The sequence below is a fragment of the Oryzias latipes genome, chromosome 24, assembly GCF_002234675.1.
Source record: "Oryzias latipes chromosome 24, ASM223467v1".
In the NCBI taxonomy this organism is placed as follows: domain Eukaryota; kingdom Metazoa; phylum Chordata; class Actinopteri; order Beloniformes; family Adrianichthyidae; genus Oryzias; species Oryzias latipes.
The window spans coordinates 17,545,548-17,565,181 of NC_019882.2; the positions used below are offsets into that span (position 1 = coordinate 17,545,548).

Genomic DNA, 19,634 nt, shown 5'->3' on the forward strand with positions numbered 1-19,634 from the left:
GCCCTTCTGCCTCCCCTCTTTCTTCGACCAACAGTAGTCAAATTTCCACCGACACCCTGTAGGTTAACAGCATCGGTGGCGGTCGTTGTTAACCCGGGCCTCGACCGATCCGGTATGTCTAAAGTGTTGTGGATGATTCGCATGGTTATTTTGGCAATTTTTACGCCGGATGCCCTTCCTGACGCAACCCTCTCTATTTATCCGGGCTTGGGACCGGCACAGAGGCAACTGGCTTGCAACCCCTGTGGCTAGATTAAATATACAGAAAAAGTAAAATGTTTTAATTCAATTCAATTCAATTTTATTGGTATAGCCCAATATCACAGTCTCAATGGGCTTTTTTATATGTCTGATTTTGTGTTTTAGCCCCAAATGTGATGGTATTTTAAAACTTTTTATGTGAGTAGTTTTTTGTTGTTTCTTTTTTACTCTTGTTGAGTCATTTGACTACCTTCGTTTTTTCTCTTTCTGCGCCAGAATCCTGTCCCTCTTTTTGCATGTGTCCGTCTGTTTGTTCATTCATCTTATTAGGCGATTTACTCCTTAGGGTGATCTAAGCGTTCGTTGTGATTGGCCGACTCTTCTCAGTGGTCTTTTAATTATGATTATGCTGTTTTTAAGCAAAAGTCAAAAACCCATGTCGTTTTCTAGGACATAGTTTCTGCTGAGCAACAGGAGTTCATTAGAAATTATGTTGACGTGTAGCAATCCCGCCTCCCTTTTTATCACCTATAACTGAGAGCTCTCTGTTTACACAGTCTCCCGCTAGCTCATAGGCCTTCACACACCCCAACTTAACATTACCAATGCAACAAAAATGGTGAGCAAAATTAGAGCTATCCAGACGTAGAGTTTTGAGGCAGATACCAGCTCTTAGGAGGAAGAGGCATCCATCAGAATGTAGTGGAGCAGGGAGCTTGGTCCACAAATTGTCATATCTACAAAACAATGAACTTTTTCAAACACAATGATGATTCACAATGATTTTAATAAAAAATGCTATGCAATTTTGAGCTTAATTTTTTTCTTATATGTCCTCCATTATGAGAAAAATGCAAAAAGAACATGTTAAAGACACCAAAAACAAAATTTTATTGTGAGTACGTCATGAAGTCCATGTGCAAACTAACAACAAAAGTAATAGAAACGTTTAAAAAAATGAATATGTTATGGGATATTTTTATAGTTCTAAATATCAGTATTTTAAAACTACCTGTAGGCATCCCTGTCCAGAAAAAGGCTTAATGTTACTGTTGTTAGTCTGCTCAAGCCCAGAGTGAGGTTCTTCTGACTGAGAGGCTTTTATTTTGAAGTATAATTCGAGCGCCGTTGTGACTCAGTTCCGGTAACTTGACGTGGCGTCGCGAGCGTCCCCTCTTCACGCGGAGAAAGCCGCGGCTGCTCGCTGGGGTAGGGCGTGTGTGTCGTGTTAGTGGGGTTGGTGAACTTTTTAGCAGGAAAAATAGCCGCCCTTCGTCCTGTCGGTAACACCGGAAGCCATGAACGGAAAGTCCGCGAACGGTACAGCGGGGGGGATGGCCTGCATCGAGGGGCTGCCGCCGCTGCCGAAGAGCCTGAGCGGGCTGTTGAACTCGAGCGGCGGCTCGTGGAGGGACATGGAGAGGATGTACGTGAAGAAGACCATGATCCAGGACGACCTGAGCCGCGGCAGGAACGCCGATAACCTGCTGGCCAACAAGCCGGCCAACCTCGACGCTGCGCTGGCTCTCCTGCGGAAAGAAATGGTCAGAACTGCGCCTGTTTTCATTTCTTTGCATCTGTCGGCAGGACAGTCAGTGCTGCTGTTATGAACCGCTCTGTGTTTACCAAATGTTAACTTTCAGACACGTATTTCCGTTCACAGCAAGCAGAGATGGCCTTATTGCTAGTTCCGTCAAGCCTTTAATTGTCTGTAATAGTCACGTGTTCGTGTAGGGGGGGGGGGTACTCTTTGTTTGTTAAAATCATTTTTAATAGAAACTATATTTTCATACCCACATCAAATTATGCTTTCCAAAAACTGTCTGTCATAATAAGCGGCAGCTATAAAGTGTTTAGGTTTGGGGTGTGGTCATTTTTAAAACCCCTGTCAGTTTGGTGCATCCCATTTCCGATTTACAGCAAACGCAACATAATGGTTGGAAAGTTTTCAAAGCTGAAGCTTTTTAAAAAAAACTTTATTAATCATAACAAATAGAACAAATATGTATGACAAGATTAATTGTCATTAAAGCTTGAAGCTTTTAGACTGAAGGAGCCACAAAAACGTCATCCTACTCCTTATGTTCTATATTATTTCTTTAAGCGCCAACTTGTTCATGTGCCATTTTCTGATGATGGAGGACTTATAGAAAGAAAGAAAGCTCCCTGCTCCTCTCCATTCTGATGCATCCACTTTTAGATCCACGTTCATCTTCACTTCCCTCGTCTGAGCTGGAATCTAGCTGAAAAAAAAACATACAGCTGGATAGTTCAAACATTGCTCGCTGTTTTTTTTTTTGCACTGGTAATGCTAAATGGGGGGTGTGAGGGCCTGTAAGGATGATGGGAAGTGGGGATGGTGTTGCTCAGAGGTGAATTTCTGATGAGATCTTGCCGCTCTGCAGAAACTATGTCCTTGAAAACGCCACAGGTTTTTTAAATTTTGGCTAAAAACGACATCATAATTAACAGACCGCTAGTAACACTTTGAGAATAGATCAATAGATGGTTGGAGTGGGACTTTGAAAGGTATTGTTTTAGATTTCTGTAGTTGGACTACGGCTCTGAATGTTGGGCAGAAGAGGTGCCTTGTCTGCCGGATGACTGACTCTTTCTGTGGTGATTTGACGGCGACAGCAGAGACGGCAGCTAAGAACAGAACTGATCATTGTTTTGATGGTATTATTCTGTACAAAAATATCTCCAACCTTTGACATTTCTATGTTTTTCCACCCAAGGTGGTTTGTTTTTCATTGGTGGGAGGATGATAAGACAAAACATAACCAAATGAAAATGACAGCTTTGTTAGACAAAGAAGCAGAGATCAGGAGGGGAAATGGTCAAAAAATCACCTTTTCATGTCTTTTTGATCTGTCATAGGAAAGGTTAAACGGGTTTAACCCTTTAATAGTGGAGCTGTCGCAGGCATCAGAAAAGAACTCGCGCTCTTCGAACCGTTTACCCAATGAACCTAACTCCAACAGATTCAGACGCAGCTTTTGGTTTACTTTGGCCGCTTAAACGCTTTACTTTTGTAAACACTTTACAGTATTAGTGTTTAATATTGGCACAAAATAGTGTTTTTTTTGCATCAAAACTTAGTAGGTTTACGCTTATTGCGTAACTTCTTTACACTATTGTATAATTTAGTGCAAAGCAGCTTTTATCCGCTGAAGAATGATAAATGTTACAAATCAGCACAGATCCATTTTTTTCAGTTGGTTTGCATAATTACATAAGCGGTTCAACAAGTGTCAACACTGGAGCTAAAGCTCCACGGTCAAAGGGTTAAACCAACATTCATTTTTCAGTGGTTGCCTGTTTGTACCCCCAATCGCTTTAGTTCCTGTTGCATCTGTCCACTAGATGCTTTTGTTCATTAAGGGTACGACAGTCACCCTTATGCGTAGATATGGGCTTTCTACAGGGGAAAAAACGATCCAACCTGTAGGGGGCATGCAGGTGGTCCAGCCCAAAACATCAATGTCATAGAGCGCTTGGTGAACCAGTAGAGACAAAGTATCATTTATTCATTCAGTCATTCGTCTTCTTAACTGTTTTAACACTCTCAGGGCTGCCGAGACTGATAACCAAGTTTTATTTTTTTTATTTAAAAGCGACAACCAAAAACAAAGAGTTTTTCTGATAGTTTTGATGTAGAAAACCAGTGAACATCTCGGAGACAAAATAAAGAGATGTTCATTTGTTTTCTACGTCAAAACTAACAGGAAAACTGTTTTTGTAGTTGCCTTTGAATACTAAAAACATGGTTAAGATGTGGTCGAGACGAATCAGTCTCTGCTTTTTTAAGATAAAATTTAAATTTTTCCAACTTTTTACGTTTTTCTTAAAGACCCACTCCAAGGAAAATGGTGTTTTTGGTGTTTGTACTTGTTTGTTCTTGCAGCATTTTCCCCATGATGGAGGATAAAAGAATTTAAGCTTAAAACTGCGTTTCCGAGTATTTTTTTAATTTAGATCACTGTGAATCAGGAGCAGATTAATCAATGCCGTTGGAAAAAGCTCAGGTTTGAAATGAACGGGTCACAAGCTCCAAAGTGTTTTAGAGAGTTTAGTGTCGTATAAGGAATGTGACTTTTGTTGGTTTTAAGTATTTCATGCTAATCATAGTTCTGGCGTTTCCTATAGGTGGGACTGCGTCAGCAGGACATGTCTCTGCTGTGTCAGCTGTGGTCGCTCCATGAGTCCATCCAGGAGTACAAGGGAAGCTGCCATGACCTGAGCGCTGCCTCCAGCCTCAGCATGATGGAGAACGGCTTCTTCGACGAGGACGACGAGTATTATGGCGAGCCGGGCACCACCCCCACCGGGGAGCAGCCCGACGGGGAGGCAGGCGCCAAGAACGGGAGCGTGCGCAACCGGGAAGACAGCTGGCCTTCCTTTCACGTCAACATCTGAGGTCCGGTTCTGTTGCTATCCCGGATTGGCGCTCCGAGGGCCGAGTTGGGCTGCATGTTCCTGCAGAACGGCTCCGACAAACTCCTCCCACTCTGAATTTAGCAGTACTCTCTTCTGATCAAGAGCTGCTGCTTCTAGACCTGCTATTCTTCCGTAGCAGAGCCTTTCTTTTTTATATCCTCCAAAGTATATGAACAAAGTTTATTATTTAAGCTATATATCTAATATAAAGATGAACTTATTGTTCTGCACCATCGAGGTCCAGACTGAGAACATCCACTGCATCATCCCTGAATTCTGGACTTGGGAGCGGAAGGATGCAGGAAGAAATCCTAAAGGAAAACCTCGTAAACGTGGTCGGTTGAATGTGCGGACAAAGGTTTGTCTTGTTTTTATGTGGCAGAGCTCTGAAGTGATCCAGAATAATGGCTGAAGCCATGAAAAGAAGCATCGGAGCCCAAGAAGCACAGAGTTGGTTCTGGTTAATCAATCGATGTTTACAGCATTTCTCCACAAAACCAGCTTTAAAGAAATGAGAACTTAAAGCAAAGGTCGGTTAGCAGTGGGCTCTCTGGTTCTTTAGATCATTTTCTGGACATTTCTGATTTTTACACATCATGTGTCTCGAATCACTTACTAAAAAAGCTACACTGGTCAGTTGTTTGGAAATGGGTCATCAAGTTATTGAACAAACTAACAAAAACCATTTTCTCTAAAGTTGAGTGAAAAAAGGCAGAAGAAGAAACATGTCTGAGGAGTAATGGAGACACAAATGAGGTCTAAAATGTGCACATTTTTGTATTCCTGCCAGCATTTAGTACAGAAAATAGAATTCATATGATATTAAGTGTGAAGTTCTCTGCTTCCTCTGACATCTGCGGTTCTGCAGAGGCCGAGCTTCAGGATTGAAATCGTCTGAGGTGGAAAATGTCAGACAGGATGTTCCATCAGTCTAGTGCTGGTCTGTGCTTTGAATTAAGGAAAACTTATGACATAAAAATGTAAAAACAAAATACAATTGTGGAATTGATGTACGACAATGAATCTTGCAGCAGCTAAAGATTGTCCGATGCAAACCTCTTCACTTTATTTCTTAGTTTTTGTGGAAGAGTTCTGTCTGGGTTCAACCATTGACTCTACATGAAACCTGGACCGAGCGAGTGTGATGTCACCCATAGAAAATGGTTCACTTCCAACAAAATTAAGTCAATTTGGTCTCCTTTTTTTCACAATGCAGACATCGCCATGTTGGAGCCAGAAATACTCAGTAATAAGTGATTGGTCTGAGTTGGTCTGTTAACGTTTCTGGCAACAACTCTCACCAATTAGGAGTGAGCCTGTTGGAAGGCCTCACCCCTGAAGGTGGTCTTCATGAAATCTGTCAATCAGGTGTTTTGAACGTTTGGCCTCAGATGTCTGATTGGTCAGTTTATAACTTGAATTACGTACCAAAAATATAGGATTATCAAGAACACGTTAATAAAAGGAAGCAGATCAAGAATGGATCCAGAACTTTAGGGTCCAGGGGAGCTTTCGCATCAGCCTTAACCAAGAAAAAAGTATTTGGGCTCAGCGCCTCATAGCCTGTAACCTCACTAGCTACTTGTTTTGAACATGTTGGTGTGTTTTGGTCCAAATCATGACCAAAAATTAAAGATGGAACCCATGGGTGGTAGGTAGAAGTCTTCAAGGTGGTACAAAGGGCTTTCAATAAACTGTTTGCTGTCAGTCGGGGCAGTCCAACCCCAGTCAAGATGTATGACCCTGATGGTTAAGGAGCTGGATCAGGTGATTCCAGGCTAAATAAACATCTGTTCTGGGTATTCAGCAAGACGGGGTTGTAGATCTTGGGGGATCAGGATTAGCTTCAGGAGTAACACGTCAAGTTTTTCCTTTCATGTTTTCTGCTTTTACAACAATAGAATAAACTTCCATTGAAAAGTCTTAATAATCTCAATATTACTCCACTAATAAGAAACATTTCTCAGCTTTAGTTGAAAGGAACTTTAAGGATTTATTTCCAACTGACATCTTCAAGTCTTGATTGTCGATGGATCTCCGCCACGCAGAGTTCCAGTCGTCCCTTCCAAACCTGGGTCCGATGTGTTCAGTCAGTAAAAACCACCCAGAAAACACATCTGTGAGTTTGGCAGGGTAGCTGGAGAACGAGCAGCTTTGTGCTCTGGCATCGCATTAAACTAATCCTGAAACTGAGAAGTCTTTTATTTTGAAATGGGCACAAAACAAGAAACAATCCTCTCCAGGTTTTGGCTGGTGTTCATCACGGCTCCCAAGGCTTTAACTCGTGATCACGTTTAGAAGCTTTGGACCTCAAATCAATTAAAAACAAAATATCAAGAAAAAATAATTCAAAGATTGTTGGCTGAAGTCTAATCCACAGATTCCTTTTTTCTGGGCGTGGTCTCTTTCAGTGCCTTTGTTAACCAATGGCTGCTTTTCTCCAGCCTGCAGAGAATAGACCAGCCTTTAAACACTGCTGGGTTGTAAAGCTGCTGCAGTACATGTGGATGTTCAAACGTATCCCTTAAACCCTAAGGTTGTGTGTTGCATCACTGTTTCCTAACTGCAATCCTGCTGTTGCTGGATGACAAATTTCTCAGAATAAAGGCATGAAGGACAATACAGTAGACCCCAAACAGCTGACGTTTGGGTCTAACACATCACAAATGTCTTTGAAGTTTCTCTCTGTTCCGCCATATGACATTTCTCAATGTATTAAGGTCTTTTATGTCAGATTTGAAACCATTCGATGTTTCACACAACGCGAAGAATGATCCTCTTCAGTTAAATCTGTAAAGATGAGCTTTATAGCAGCACCAGCTGATCGAACCTGAATTTCCTTTTTTTTTTAATGTGATAGATGGATGTAAAAACACAAAGATGTCATCAGCATATCTGTTTTTGTTGTGTTCAGACCATTTTAATGTAACACCGAGGCTGTTCTTTGTGTTTTCCTCATTGAATCGTGATCTAAATGTATATAATGCAGTGCCGTGCTCATGTGGATTTGAATGTTGCCAACTTGGAATAATCGTCACTCAAAGGCGGTTCAGAGAACTCCAAACAGGAACGGAGCCTCGAAGCCTGGTGACTTATGAAGGTCGTCTCTAACAGCGATCACGCCTCAGTTATCACTTCTGGATGTTTGAAATCGTCCTACTGTTTATGCAAATCTGGGTTTTTGGATCTGGTTAACCCTTGTGCTATCCTGGGCACTTTACAGTTGGGTCATCTAGACCCACTAGACAGTGCGCTGAACCTTTTTTTTTTCAATGATTTGTGATCTTCACTGGTGTCCATGGATTACATGGAATCCTCTCCACCTTTGTCATGGTAGGAATAACATGTCAATGTAAGGGTGGGGTCATCTGGACCCTATAAGATAGCACAAGGGTTAAACAAAGGATCCGATCTGTTTCACATGCTTGATTCAGAAGGAAGCTCTGAACAAAACAGAGGTGTATGTAACCTAATGCTTTCTTGAAATGCATATCACTCATAGTTGGTCGTTAAGTGGAGGAAAAATGTCTGAATAAATAATGATTTGGGGCAAACTTACTGTTCCTGACTCTGTGAAATGATGGGAATGATGCTGATCAGCTCTTTAATGCTCAAAGTTATTCTTTTAAGTATCTCATTAGTTTTTATTGAAGTGGAAACGTGCACAAATACAAGAAATATGAAGAACAATAGGAGAACAAAATCCATCCGGTAGCTGATCCTGGAAGGTAAACTGGTGAGAGCTTGACCTCTTGTTATTTTAAAATGATGTCCTCCATACGAATTCAGTTTTGCTTTAGAAATAAGTAAAATATTTTTGGACATCTTGATAAAATACTAGTGTTCAACTGTTTTAGCAGATATTTTTGAAGTTTTGCTGCAGTTTAAAATTTTTGTTATGAAAAAAAAAAACATTTTAGTAAACCGGTCATTCAAACTAAATAAAAACAGAACTTTCATTGTCTAAATTCTTACACTAAAAACAGAAAACTTTTTTTTATTTGCCTGAAAAAAATGCAAGGAATGACTCTTAAGGGACAAACACTCTATTGGTTTAGACTTGAATGACACATTTGCGAGCTGCCAATGACAACATCCGTGCTGCATTGCACAGAGCCTCAAAAACGTTTTTTAAACTGAAATAAGTAAGGGATAATGGCCGACGAAATGTGCATTATCAGAAATTAACGCACGCCGTGCAAGCCTGAGCCGTCAGATGCGAAGCAGAGGACGGTTCTGAAGGCAGAAAGGGGCCAACCCAGTACCAGCAAGGTGGACCTAATGAAGGGGCCAGTGGCTGCAGTTTATCAATACAGACTGGAGAGACCACATTCTTCAATAAAACATATCAACTAATCTAAAGAGCTTAAACACCAAATCTAAAAATTACTCTTGTGTTTCTACTGATGATCATCATTGTAAACAATCATGTTTATCTGCTAAAATAGTCCCATACAAAACCAGAGGAAGCCGTTGGTCAATCCTACAAAAAAAGGACATTTTCCTGTTCATTTTGGGGGGCAGATCATGAGTTTTAAGGTGGTGTAACATATCTTCTGTTCTCTTTCTGTTGTTCCAACATGGATAGATCCCCTTAATTCAGAGATCTGGACAAAGGAAAGACAATTGCATTTCTAAACATCCTTGTTTTTTTTTAACATCCAACAGTTAAAATGAGCAAAAATTAACAATTACAATAATATTTTAATCATGAAGTCATATTTTAAATAACCACAATTCTATTCAAATAACGCAAATCTCTAGTTTTCGATTCCGTTGGACAAAAACTAAGCTAAAAAACATGAATTCCTGTTCACCTTTCAGCACACCTCGTCTGGTTTCCTACAGCCAGCCAAACATTATTTTCAGAATTTAAAGTTTAGCAGCAGAAACAGTAAATGAAACAGACCTCAACTCGGTAATAATCATGTATTACACAAAACAACCTATTTTCAATGTGATTACAGTGATGGTATGCTGTCCAAGACTCAAGTTAGCTGCTGAAGTTTATATTTATCTTTTGGACATGTTACTGCTGAAACTGGAATTGTGGTAAAAGCTAAAACTTAGCAAAAATAGTGAGAAACATTTTTGTATTTTTTTTTTCAAAATGTTTTAATAAAATATTTTTAATTAATGTAGACACAGCATTTCTCTAGGTGGATAAGTAATTGTTAACTTGCGAGCCCAATACCAACAAATGGGTCAGGTGACCACAGACATTGTCCATGTTTTATATGAATAGTTTTTGGTTTCAACAGGTGTCTGTCCTGTTTATTCGTCTTACCCACCCATTTTTGGAAAATCCAGAGTTTGATTTCATCATAGGTAGCCAAAGTGGCTAAAACCACAGGTTTAAGTACTGATTTTCATGCAAATCACTGGATCATAAAACTCCTTCTACTCCTCCTTCCTTTATGTACCTTTGCAAAACACAAAAGAGAATGTACCAACTATAATTTAACTGAATAAGATACAGGACAATCCATTCATTAGAATCCTAGCAGCTACTTGAAAAGACTGCTCTCAAAAAAAGGTAAAGACATTAAAATTGGGTTCATGTTTCTCATCTGAGTGAAACATAATCCTGTTTCCTGATGTTATTGTTGTAACTTTGTCCATTTTATTTAACAGAGTATTTGGGGGGAAAAAAACCTCCTTCTGACATGATAACTGCTGAGATAGTCTCCAGTAACCACAGAGACCCTAATCAGGACAATTTACATTGAAATCAGTGACAAAGGAACTTTAAAAAGTAGTGTTTTGCTGCTTCCTTATACAAACAACAACAAAAAAAACAGCAATTATCCTCAAACCCACAAATTCTACAAATCCCCACACTAATTCTAGAAAAACCCAAGAACTACAAGAAACAAACGTGGCTGACAAACTATTGACTGTACACAACAACTGGACTGAGTGACTCCTCCCATTGAACATTTCAAACAGGATGGTTCCAAGATCCAATGCTTACTTAGAGAAATAAACAGTTATCACTCAGACTTTATCTATTTTGTCAGAATAAACTTTCATGCCTCTGATACCTTGTTTTGTAACATGTTCTTGATTTTCCTCATTTTTTTCCATGATAGTTTTTCTGTAGTGTAAGTTATTCAAGATATACATTGACCAATCAGATGTCTCCATTAAATTAGGTGTTCTCAGGTCAAACGTTTGAAACTTTTGATTGAATCTGTCAGGTTGGACTTCCAACAAGCTCACTCCTGACTGGTGAGAGTGGTTGCCATAGAAACTCAGACCAACTTGGACCAAACACTGTTTACTGGCAACATCTGGTTCCGACTCGGTGGTGTTCGTTCAGCGAAATCAGTCATAGATATAGATCATGCGGGACAGTGGTTCAGCATTTACCTAGAACTTGCTGCTGAAACGTGTTCCAGGATTTCTGTTTTATCTTCCATGATGGTCTGCTGCAGACCTGTTGAGAATTTCGTCAAATTTGGCATTCATAGGATTTAGGAGCACAGATTTGGACTCCTCCTTGAAATACCAAAGAATCTCTTCCAAACCAGCTTCCAACTGCTCTGCTGGTCTGTGTTGCTGCCCTACTTCTTCTTCTTCATCCCTGACTTGAATTTAAATGCGCCAAGCTGCTGCATCTAGTGCTTGAGCTGCTGCCAGGCTCGTGCAGTTTCCACTGTGATTGATCATTAATGCAGCAGGATGCTTTGATGCTTCTTCCAGCACTGATGATAACATTGCAGTGAAGAAATGGGTCATCTGGTATGTTTTCCTCTTTCTGTGGCGCTTCCTCCTGAGTCTCACACTATACAGCAGATGAGGGGAATCCAGTTTGTTTCTGGTGACTGTGTGCATCATTCAGAGCCTGCTTTGTGGCTCTGTTCTCTGCATGCATGCTGTCTGTCTGAGCGTCTGTTCAGAGATTACAGCAGATTACCATAATCTTGACGGAGCAAATCCAAGGTGCGCATCACTCTCTCCACGGGGAGAGATTGGGCCGTTCACTAAATCAGAGCTGTTCAAACAGCTGCTCTCTTCACGATAACCTACTGGAATAAAATGTGATGTTATTTTGAGATTTCAGTTTTTGTTTTCTCATGTCAAATGTTAGTTCAGTTTCTGCTTTAATTGTTTTTCCATCTTGCATGAAGTCCCACTCCGACCATCTTTTGATCTATTTTTAACGCATTTGCATTGGTCTTTTGTTTATGCCATTTTTAACCAGAAAAAAACTTTGTTTTTGGGACATATTTTCTGAAGAGCAGCAGTAGTTTATTAAAAACTTTGCCTCTGAGTTGTGGGCAGGACTGCTGACATTGAGTAAGCCTGTGCTAATTTCTCATCATGCCTTTGCTTACACTCTCTCCAGCTAATCCCAAGATAACATTAGTGGTACAAAAAAAACTATGTCTGATTTGTGAAAATTCCTGAAACGCAATTTACAGGGATTTTCATGCAATGTCACTTTTAAATTCACATTGTGGCTTTTCATCTAATTCCCAGTGGTCTCAGTTATAATTATGTAATTTTAGACAAAATAGGACATCATTTCTGTAGATTCATTTGTTTCCACGCTCTCCTGCTATCTTACAGCCCCTCACACCCCGACCTAACATCAGTGGTTCAACAAAAATGGTGAGAAATATCGTAGCTATCCAGCCCTACAGTTTAGATCCAGATTCCAGCTCAGACGAGGAAAACAAAGACGTTCATGGATCTGTTTGTCTGACAGTGGATGATCAGAATGGAGTAGAGCAGGGAGACAGTTTGTGGTTTGTAGATAATAACTACAAAATGTTTTCATCTGCTCCTGATTCATTGCTATTTGAAACAAGAACTACTAAGAAATGCATTTTAACCATAATTTCCTTCATATCTCTCCCCCATTGTGAGAAAAATGCTACAAAAACATCATTTTAATTGGAGTGGATCTTTAAGGACTTAAGGAATAATTTTACAATTAATTTTACAATATTGAATATTCTGGAGCAGCCGCTGCTGCCCATTTGACAAAGTGTCTTTGGGCAAAATACTGAACCCCACATTACTCCTGGTGGTTGTAGGCTGGCGTCATCGGAGCTGCCATCAGTGCGTGAATGTGTGTGCATGGGATGATAAATTTGTGCAAAATTTGGATGGAAATTGGTGCTAATCTGTTTTTAAATAAAAAAGACAAATGCATAAAATGCAAGTTTTTTATGATCAGTTTAGTTGCGTCATATATTACAGGGCTCAGAGGTTGGTGCATGAAAGAAATCTATTATAGTCGAAGAATTTTTTAACTCTTTTAGTGCTAATCTGTTTTATTGCTCCTGACTCGTGCTGCAGGAGGCAACAAAGCATTTGCTGTTACCTCAATCGGATTATACCAACTCAGATTACCATGCTGCATGCCAAAGTGTACAAACAACACTTTCTAAATCTACAATTTCAACTTGCACAGATGCATAGATGTTTGAAGTCAACTCTAACACCTTATTTGCATGAAACAACACACACCTCAAAAAAAAAACATCCAAACATTCTTTATTGTCCTATAAACAAGGTGGGAAATGCAAAAGCAGCTGATCCATGGTATAAAGCACGTTTATAATGCAGAAGAAGCAACAAAAATAAATGAAAAAGAGTTAAAAATGCACCCAATTATGCAACATCTTAGTGTTTAGGCAAACTGATCAAAATGTCATGACTCTGAGGCATGGTGGCAGAAGTATTATGGGTTCTTGTTGCTTTTCTTCCCAAATGACTGCTGTTAGTTAAAGCCACCCGTTAACTGCATCAAAAAGCGCTGGGAGATGTGACAGAGCTGCTAATCAACAGCTGAACCATATTACTGCTCCTTTACAATAATGTAGATCTGTTAGCTTAACAGGATATTTTGGCTTTCTTAAATAAGTGCTCTGGTTCCAACAGAAAAAGTTGATTCAGTAAAATCTTGATGGAAACCTTAAAGCTTGACCTCTGTGTCATGTGATCCTGTTAGTTTACCACACAAAGCCTCTTCGTACTGAGCTGAAAAAAGCACAGGGAGCTGCCTGTCCAGACAGAGGTAGTTTTTCACAAATTACAACCTGGGGGCTGTTTGTCATTCCTGAAGAGTGACTAAGGAACTGGAGCGTGCTAAACAACAACCCGGTTGGAGAATGTTTGTATGACTTTCTCCCTTTTTGCTGCTGTTAAAAGAAAAGTTCAGAAACTCCTACTCAAATCTTGACTTTTTGATAACGATCCACAATAAATATATTTATTGCACATCCAATAGGCTTTAAAAACGTAGACTCCCTCTCTGTCCTTCTTATATTGGGAAAGGTTTCATTTATGAATTTGAGCAAGAGCCTGAAAGATATCTTAAAAATAATGTCCGTTCTTTTTTTTTTTGTGCGTCCACCATTCCGCCTGAAGGTAGCAGACGTTCCAGCATGCATCCCTCAAATGCCAACACATCCTAGATGCTGCATGGAAGCTGCTGACAGGCCCGGGCCACTAAGGTTTCTGACAGGAAGCCGAAAACGACGGCGGCCACAGACAGACGTCTGCAGCTGTTCAGGATCACTGCAAAAAGATCACAGGAGGACATGATGAATATGATGAGGGTCATAAACAATAGAGATTTGTATATGCATTTGAATAAAAAGGTTGTATTCTAAGTACATTTAAGAAAAAGGATTTTATTGGTAAATACTACGGATGCCTGATCAGGTTTTTTTGGCCTGATCCGATTCTGAGTCCAAATCTGATACTTGTGTAAAAATTAATAAACAAATCCAGCTTTTTTCCATCCGCCTTCTTCCGCTTACCCTTTTCTTTTGTGTCCCTATCCCCATCTCTAACACCCCTCTCTCTCATTTTCTCTAAGAAATGTATGCAAACATAAATAATATAAATCAAGTTTGGCCTCAAGTACAATCAGGGTTCATCTGATCATACACCTTACATGTCTAAAATTGCATAACCCTCCACTGTAACAGTAGAATCTCTCTGAAACAGAAAGCATTCAGCTCCTATCTGTTTATCAGCTGTTGGACATGACAAGATATTAAAATAATAATAATAATAGGATTAAAAAAAGAACAAAAAACTTCCAGCAACTAGATTCTACTTTTTTTAATTCTACTTTTTAATCACACATTTTTGCATTGAAAACTAAACCTTCAATCAATAAAAAAATGACTTTTTTACATAATGGACTATGTCAAGAAACTAATTTGATGATTTCATACATTTTTGTCCTTCCTACGTTTTATGCTCTAACATCTTCACCCCCCGCCTTTATTTATTTTTTGTTACTTTTCTAATAATAATGTTTGCAACTAAAATTACTATGCTACTACCACTGGCTACTAAAAATCTGTACATTTATTTGGTTAATTTCTTAAGGCTCCCTGCCGGCCTAATGGACACCGCGATAGAAATCCGGTTGGGTGGTTTTGTAGCCGGGTACGCCAGAGTTTTTCTTTTTCCTATAATAGTGCAACTATCAACTAGTTATAATAGTTAACTATTACCTATTAAAAACTGGTGATAATTAGTCATGTGGAGAAAGCTCTGTGACTGCAGTGTTAGTATCTTCAGAACTATTGAACATTTTTGATCAGATGTGATTAATTGTGGTGACGTCTAGTATTTTTCTGAAATAAACTTGATTATTAAATCACTGATCTTAATCAATTAAATGCATCTCCTACCTCTGATGGCCTGAGAGTTTGAGGTCAGAACAAAAAGTTTGATGAGTCCCAGACAGAAGAGGGAGTATTCGTGCTCCCAGATGACCACGGGAACTAGCAGGACTTTGCCGTAGCAAGACAGCAGCAAGGCTCTGAGGAGCGGTCCGAGCTGTACGGAGCCCCCCTGCAGCGCACCCACCCACAGCCAAAGGAAGAGCAGAGCGCCGCCGCAGAAGGCCGCCAGTTCTGCCGAGAAAAGGGGGTTTCATGTTACCGAAAAAGATTCTCTGATAAATCAGAATTAATCCCAATCATGATTAATGATTTCCTCATCAGTAGAAAATAGATTTTGTATCCAAACATCTATTTGGAGATTTCTGGAGTTTTCCTGTTGTGAATTAATGTTTGTGCCCTGTGGCCTGCGTATTAACACACTGACTCTGTTATCTTCATACCGAGGGCAGCCAATCCAAACATGACATAAAACTCCCATTCCTTGGTGTATCTGATGATGTCGGCGGGGTCGCCGCTTTGCTCGGAGCCGTGGAGCGCCGACCACCTGAGGTAGGCCTCGCACAGCAGGCAGAAGGCACACAGCTTCCAGTGAATCTGGAGAAACGTGGAGAAAAAACAGCCCTGTCAGTAATAGAATACTGTCAAGGAAACGTTGTTTTGACTGAATGAACATTTTTGGTGACTAAGTAATTTAAGTTTTCATGTTTCTACACTGTTATGCCACGTTCACATCAGGCATGCGTTGAAGCTTGCATTCTTGAACGCATGTTTAGCCCACACTGGACTGATATTGCCCAATACTAGTGTCTACTAGTACTTTACACTAGTACTAACCACCTACAGTTGGCAAAGGCTTAGTGTAAAATGTCAAAGTGGTACAAATCTGGTAAATCTTGCAGCAGCCTTTTTCTTTCTCAGCTCTATTCTGATATATGAAAGACTTGGCGTCATAGAAGTCCATCTGGGCACAAATCGCAATCATTCGTTTCTCCTTCATGATCAATTTTCAAACGGTTGGCACTTCTGTGAACTAAAAGAGACGCCATTCATACGTCACTGCCAAATCCGAGGCCCCTGATTGGTCAAAGTTCAACCTGGTTATACTTTCGACATGCGTTCAATGCAGCCTGTTTTGTTCGTAGAGCTCAAAAACGGCCCAACAAATGAGCATAGCTACGCGTGAACACGAGGGTTTTGAACGCAGGAGCTCGAAACGCACTTTTACAAGCCTTTACATAAACTTTTCATTGGAAGTGATTGCTTGATCGTGTGTTGCCAAGGGCAGACTTAACGTAGCTGAAGGGAACAAATACTAGTGCCAAATTTGGCTGAATAGAAATCAAATATTGAAAAAAAAGCTAAAATACTCCAAATAACATGGAAATAGCTAATTGTTCTTCTTTATGACAAATGAATATAAAGAAATACCAAAAAACCCTCGTATTTTGTTTCCAACGTGAAGGCAAAGTAATTGCTGTAATTCCCTAAATGACCACTGGAGGCTTGTTCAATAGTGAGCAATTTCCTATTGACTCCCATGTTAAAAAGTCAAACTTTACACCAAAAATGCTTTTTTCAAGTCCCTCTTCAATCATCTTTAGATGATTCGAGATTACTACTGGAAAAGTGCTTCCAGTGGTCTTTTCTTCATCATCAATACAAGATTCTTTAAGCATTAGTAAAAGCAGCACAGCTAAAAGCACTACTGTTTAATATCTAGAGCAATAATAAAACTGTTTGAAATATGTATGGCTGTCGTATGTACATGCTGTCGGCACAAAACACTGAAGTAACTCACCGCACAACCAACACTCTCTAGCAATGACACATGCACTTTTATTTTCTCACTAATTACTTAGTAATCAATTCTTTAAGTAAGTAGTCAATACCAGAATGGGGGATGTATGATACCTTAGTATTGATTCTCCCATCTCTAGTGTCATCCTCATCAGTTACTTCATTGAACACAGACAAAAACCAGCCACACCCCACTTGATGACAACATACACACACTCTTATTTCATCAGCGTTTGGGCTCCTGTTATTATTTTCTTCTTATCCTTTTTCTTACTGGACTTATACTTTTTTAAAGATTCTTTTTTATTCATATTTATTTTGACTCTATTACTCATAGTCTTTTTTTTTTTGCCTCTTTGCACACGGATTTCTTGTCGTTTCCTTGTACCTCCCAGTGTCGAGCTGCTCTCAGTTTGTTGCAACTCACTATTGGAATGACTCAGATTCTGTCATTTTTTTCTGTCTCATGGCAGTTTGCAAAAGACCAGCAAGTTTGCCTGTTTACATTTTCTACTCCAATCAAAATTTAAACTATTTCCAAAGTGTTCCCAGTGGTCTTTTCTTTGTCTTTTTGAACATTTACCTGTGAGTTGTGGGTGGGACTTTTGGCATGGAGTAAGCTCATTTCCCCATGATCCCTTTGTTTACAGTGTCTCCCGCTCACAACCCCAACCTAACATTAGTGGTGCTACAAAAATTGTGAACAATATCAGAGCCATCCAGCTGTATTCAGTTTAGATCCAGATTCCAGCTCAGATGAGAAAAACAAAAACGTACAGGGATCTATTTGTCTGGCAGTGAATGCATCATAATGGAGCAGAGCAGGGAGACTGTAGCAATTTTAGTTTGTACGCAAATACTACAAGTTTTTTCAAACATAATTTTTTCATCTGCTCCTAATTATCACATTTTGCATGAGAAAATATTCAGAAAAGAAGTTTTAATCTTAATTTTTTCTTTATATCTGTCCTCCACAATGAGACAAAATGATCAAATTACTTCTTAAAAACCACAATTTTAATCGGAGTCTGTCTTGAAATAAACCATAAAATTAAGAATGTGGCAATTTTATTACTTTGGAAAACATGCATCAGTCAAAAGTCATGAAAAGGTGAAACTGCAGGTTACTTACATTCAGGCTTGTGTTGAATAAAATGTGCCTGAAAGCCTGAGTCTTGCACAAAATGGCATCAATGAGGATGATAACTGGGTCATATTCAATGTACTTATCAACAGGCTTTTGGCAGGACTCCTGGGTAAAAAAAAAACAACAACATTATAAAGTGTGTAGCTGAGCTGGCTAATATGTCGTACTAAGCCCTTAAGAACTGTTCTACTTGCATGTATTTTTCTAAATACAAGCAGCCAGATCTGAACTTTTTTCTTGGCCGCACAGACCCAGAGGAAAGGTCAAGGTTAGGATTACAGTTATGGTTTATACACCAAATGGTTCCTAAGTCCCTCTCCCAGGGGATAGGTCAACTGCAGGGAACAAATGCGAGGGAAAGCTGTTGGGACTTAAAGATCTGCAACCAACCACAACATTTAGCCTGGTGGGACACACAAAATACCTGTGGCCAAATCAATGCAGCAATGTGCATGATGATACACATGGCTCAGCCATTAGTTAAAAACAAACAAAAACCTAAAAAAATTTAAGATGCAAATTTGTTCTGTAGCTCTGTTTTAACATAATTTTATTAAGGTTTTGCTAACAGCTCATACGGAAATACCAGATAAAATATGTCTGAGTTTTTAAAAAAAACTAAACTAACTACACGTTCGTTATCCGCGTGCCTTGAGACGCCTCATATCTAATGTAAAAAGCTACCCACACAAATAGTTATCTTCAGAATTCCGTTATTGTAATCCCTGTAAAGTTCCGAGGCTTTATCGCTACATTCGATGCATCTATAAACTTCTTTCCCCATGTTTTTTCCTTTCAATCAGCTAACAGCAGCTAGCAACATGCTACTATTCAAAACATCCAAACCGGAAGCGATTCCGGGTTTCTTCAAAATAAATTGCGAACGGAGAATCATTTTAATGAAGTCTGTGCCATAACTTTTAAGACCAAGACATTTTTAAAGCCCCCCCCCCCCCCAATTCCCTTTAAATTGTATCATTTCTGCGGGAGAGAAGCAGCACACAAAAACTTTGCAACATTTTAACAACAAGGCCTTATAAAGGGAAAAAAACATACATTTTTATTCGTAGGGGTTTTTCATGATCTGTGTAAAAATAATAAAAACACTCTTAAAACGTAACTTTATCATTTACACCTATGCAGATATAGATAATTAATAAATCACTAATTAATCTAAATTAGTTCTGATTATTGTATTTAGGTAATATATTTAACGATTTGAAGTAGCTAATTTGAAACTCGCATGGCATTGTGGGAAATGTATTATTATTATTATTATTATTATTATTATTATTATTTTATTATTATTATTATTATTATTATTATTATTATTATTATTATTATTATTATTATACCTTTACTTGCGTGTGAGGTTATCATTGGCTTCT

General features: G+C 39.2%; 2 protein-coding genes across 2 annotated transcripts; one reads left to right on the forward strand and one right to left on the reverse strand.

Moving 5' to 3' along the window:
* Positions 1 to 1,329: 1,329 nt before the first annotated feature.
* Positions 1,330 to 8,199, forward strand: fam89a (family with sequence similarity 89 member A). The gene is made up of 2 exons (XM_004083777.4): positions 1,330 to 1,745; positions 4,351 to 8,199. The coding sequence occupies exons 1-2, from the start codon at positions 1,500 to 1,502 to the stop codon at positions 4,618 to 4,620; spliced, it is 516 nt and encodes a 171-aa protein (XP_004083825.1). The 5' UTR covers positions 1,330 to 1,499; the 3' UTR covers positions 4,621 to 8,199.
* A 4,932-nt stretch (positions 8,200 to 13,131) lies between these two features.
* On the reverse strand, positions 13,132 to 19,115 carry arv1 (ARV1 homolog, fatty acid homeostasis modulator). Its single transcript, XM_020714670.2, has 5 exons — positions 18,935 to 19,115; positions 18,232 to 18,351; positions 15,743 to 15,896; positions 15,309 to 15,533; positions 13,132 to 14,175 (listed from the first exon to the last, which is right to left on the reverse strand). Exons 1-5 carry the CDS (start codon positions 19,028 to 19,030, stop codon positions 14,069 to 14,071), a joined length of 702 nt encoding a protein of 233 aa, XP_020570329.1. The 5' UTR covers positions 19,031 to 19,115; the 3' UTR covers positions 13,132 to 14,068.
* Between the last annotated feature and the right edge of the window lie 519 nt (positions 19,116 to 19,634).

Bases quoted from the DNA above. Each gene is read 5' to 3' on its own strand.
- fam89a (XM_004083777.4), top strand. From the start codon at position 1,500: ATGAACGGAAAGTCCGCGAACGGTACAGCGGGGGGGATGGCCTGCATC. The intron at 1,746-4,350 runs GTCAGAACTGCG...CGTTTCCTATAG, and splicing joins CTCTCCTGCGGAAAGAAATG to GTGGGACTGCGTCAGCAGGA.
- arv1 (XM_020714670.2), bottom strand. From the start codon at position 19,030: ATGGGGAAAGAAGTTTATAGATGCATCGAATGTAGCGATAAAGCCTCG. The intron at 18,352-18,934 runs GTGGGTAGCTTT...TTTTTTACCCAG, and splicing joins TTCTGAAGATAACTATTTGT to GAGTCCTGCCAAAAGCCTGT. The intron at 14,176-15,308 runs GTAGGAGATGCA...ATCTTTTTGCAG, and splicing joins AAACTCTCAGGCCATCAGAG to TGATCCTGAACAGCTGCAGA.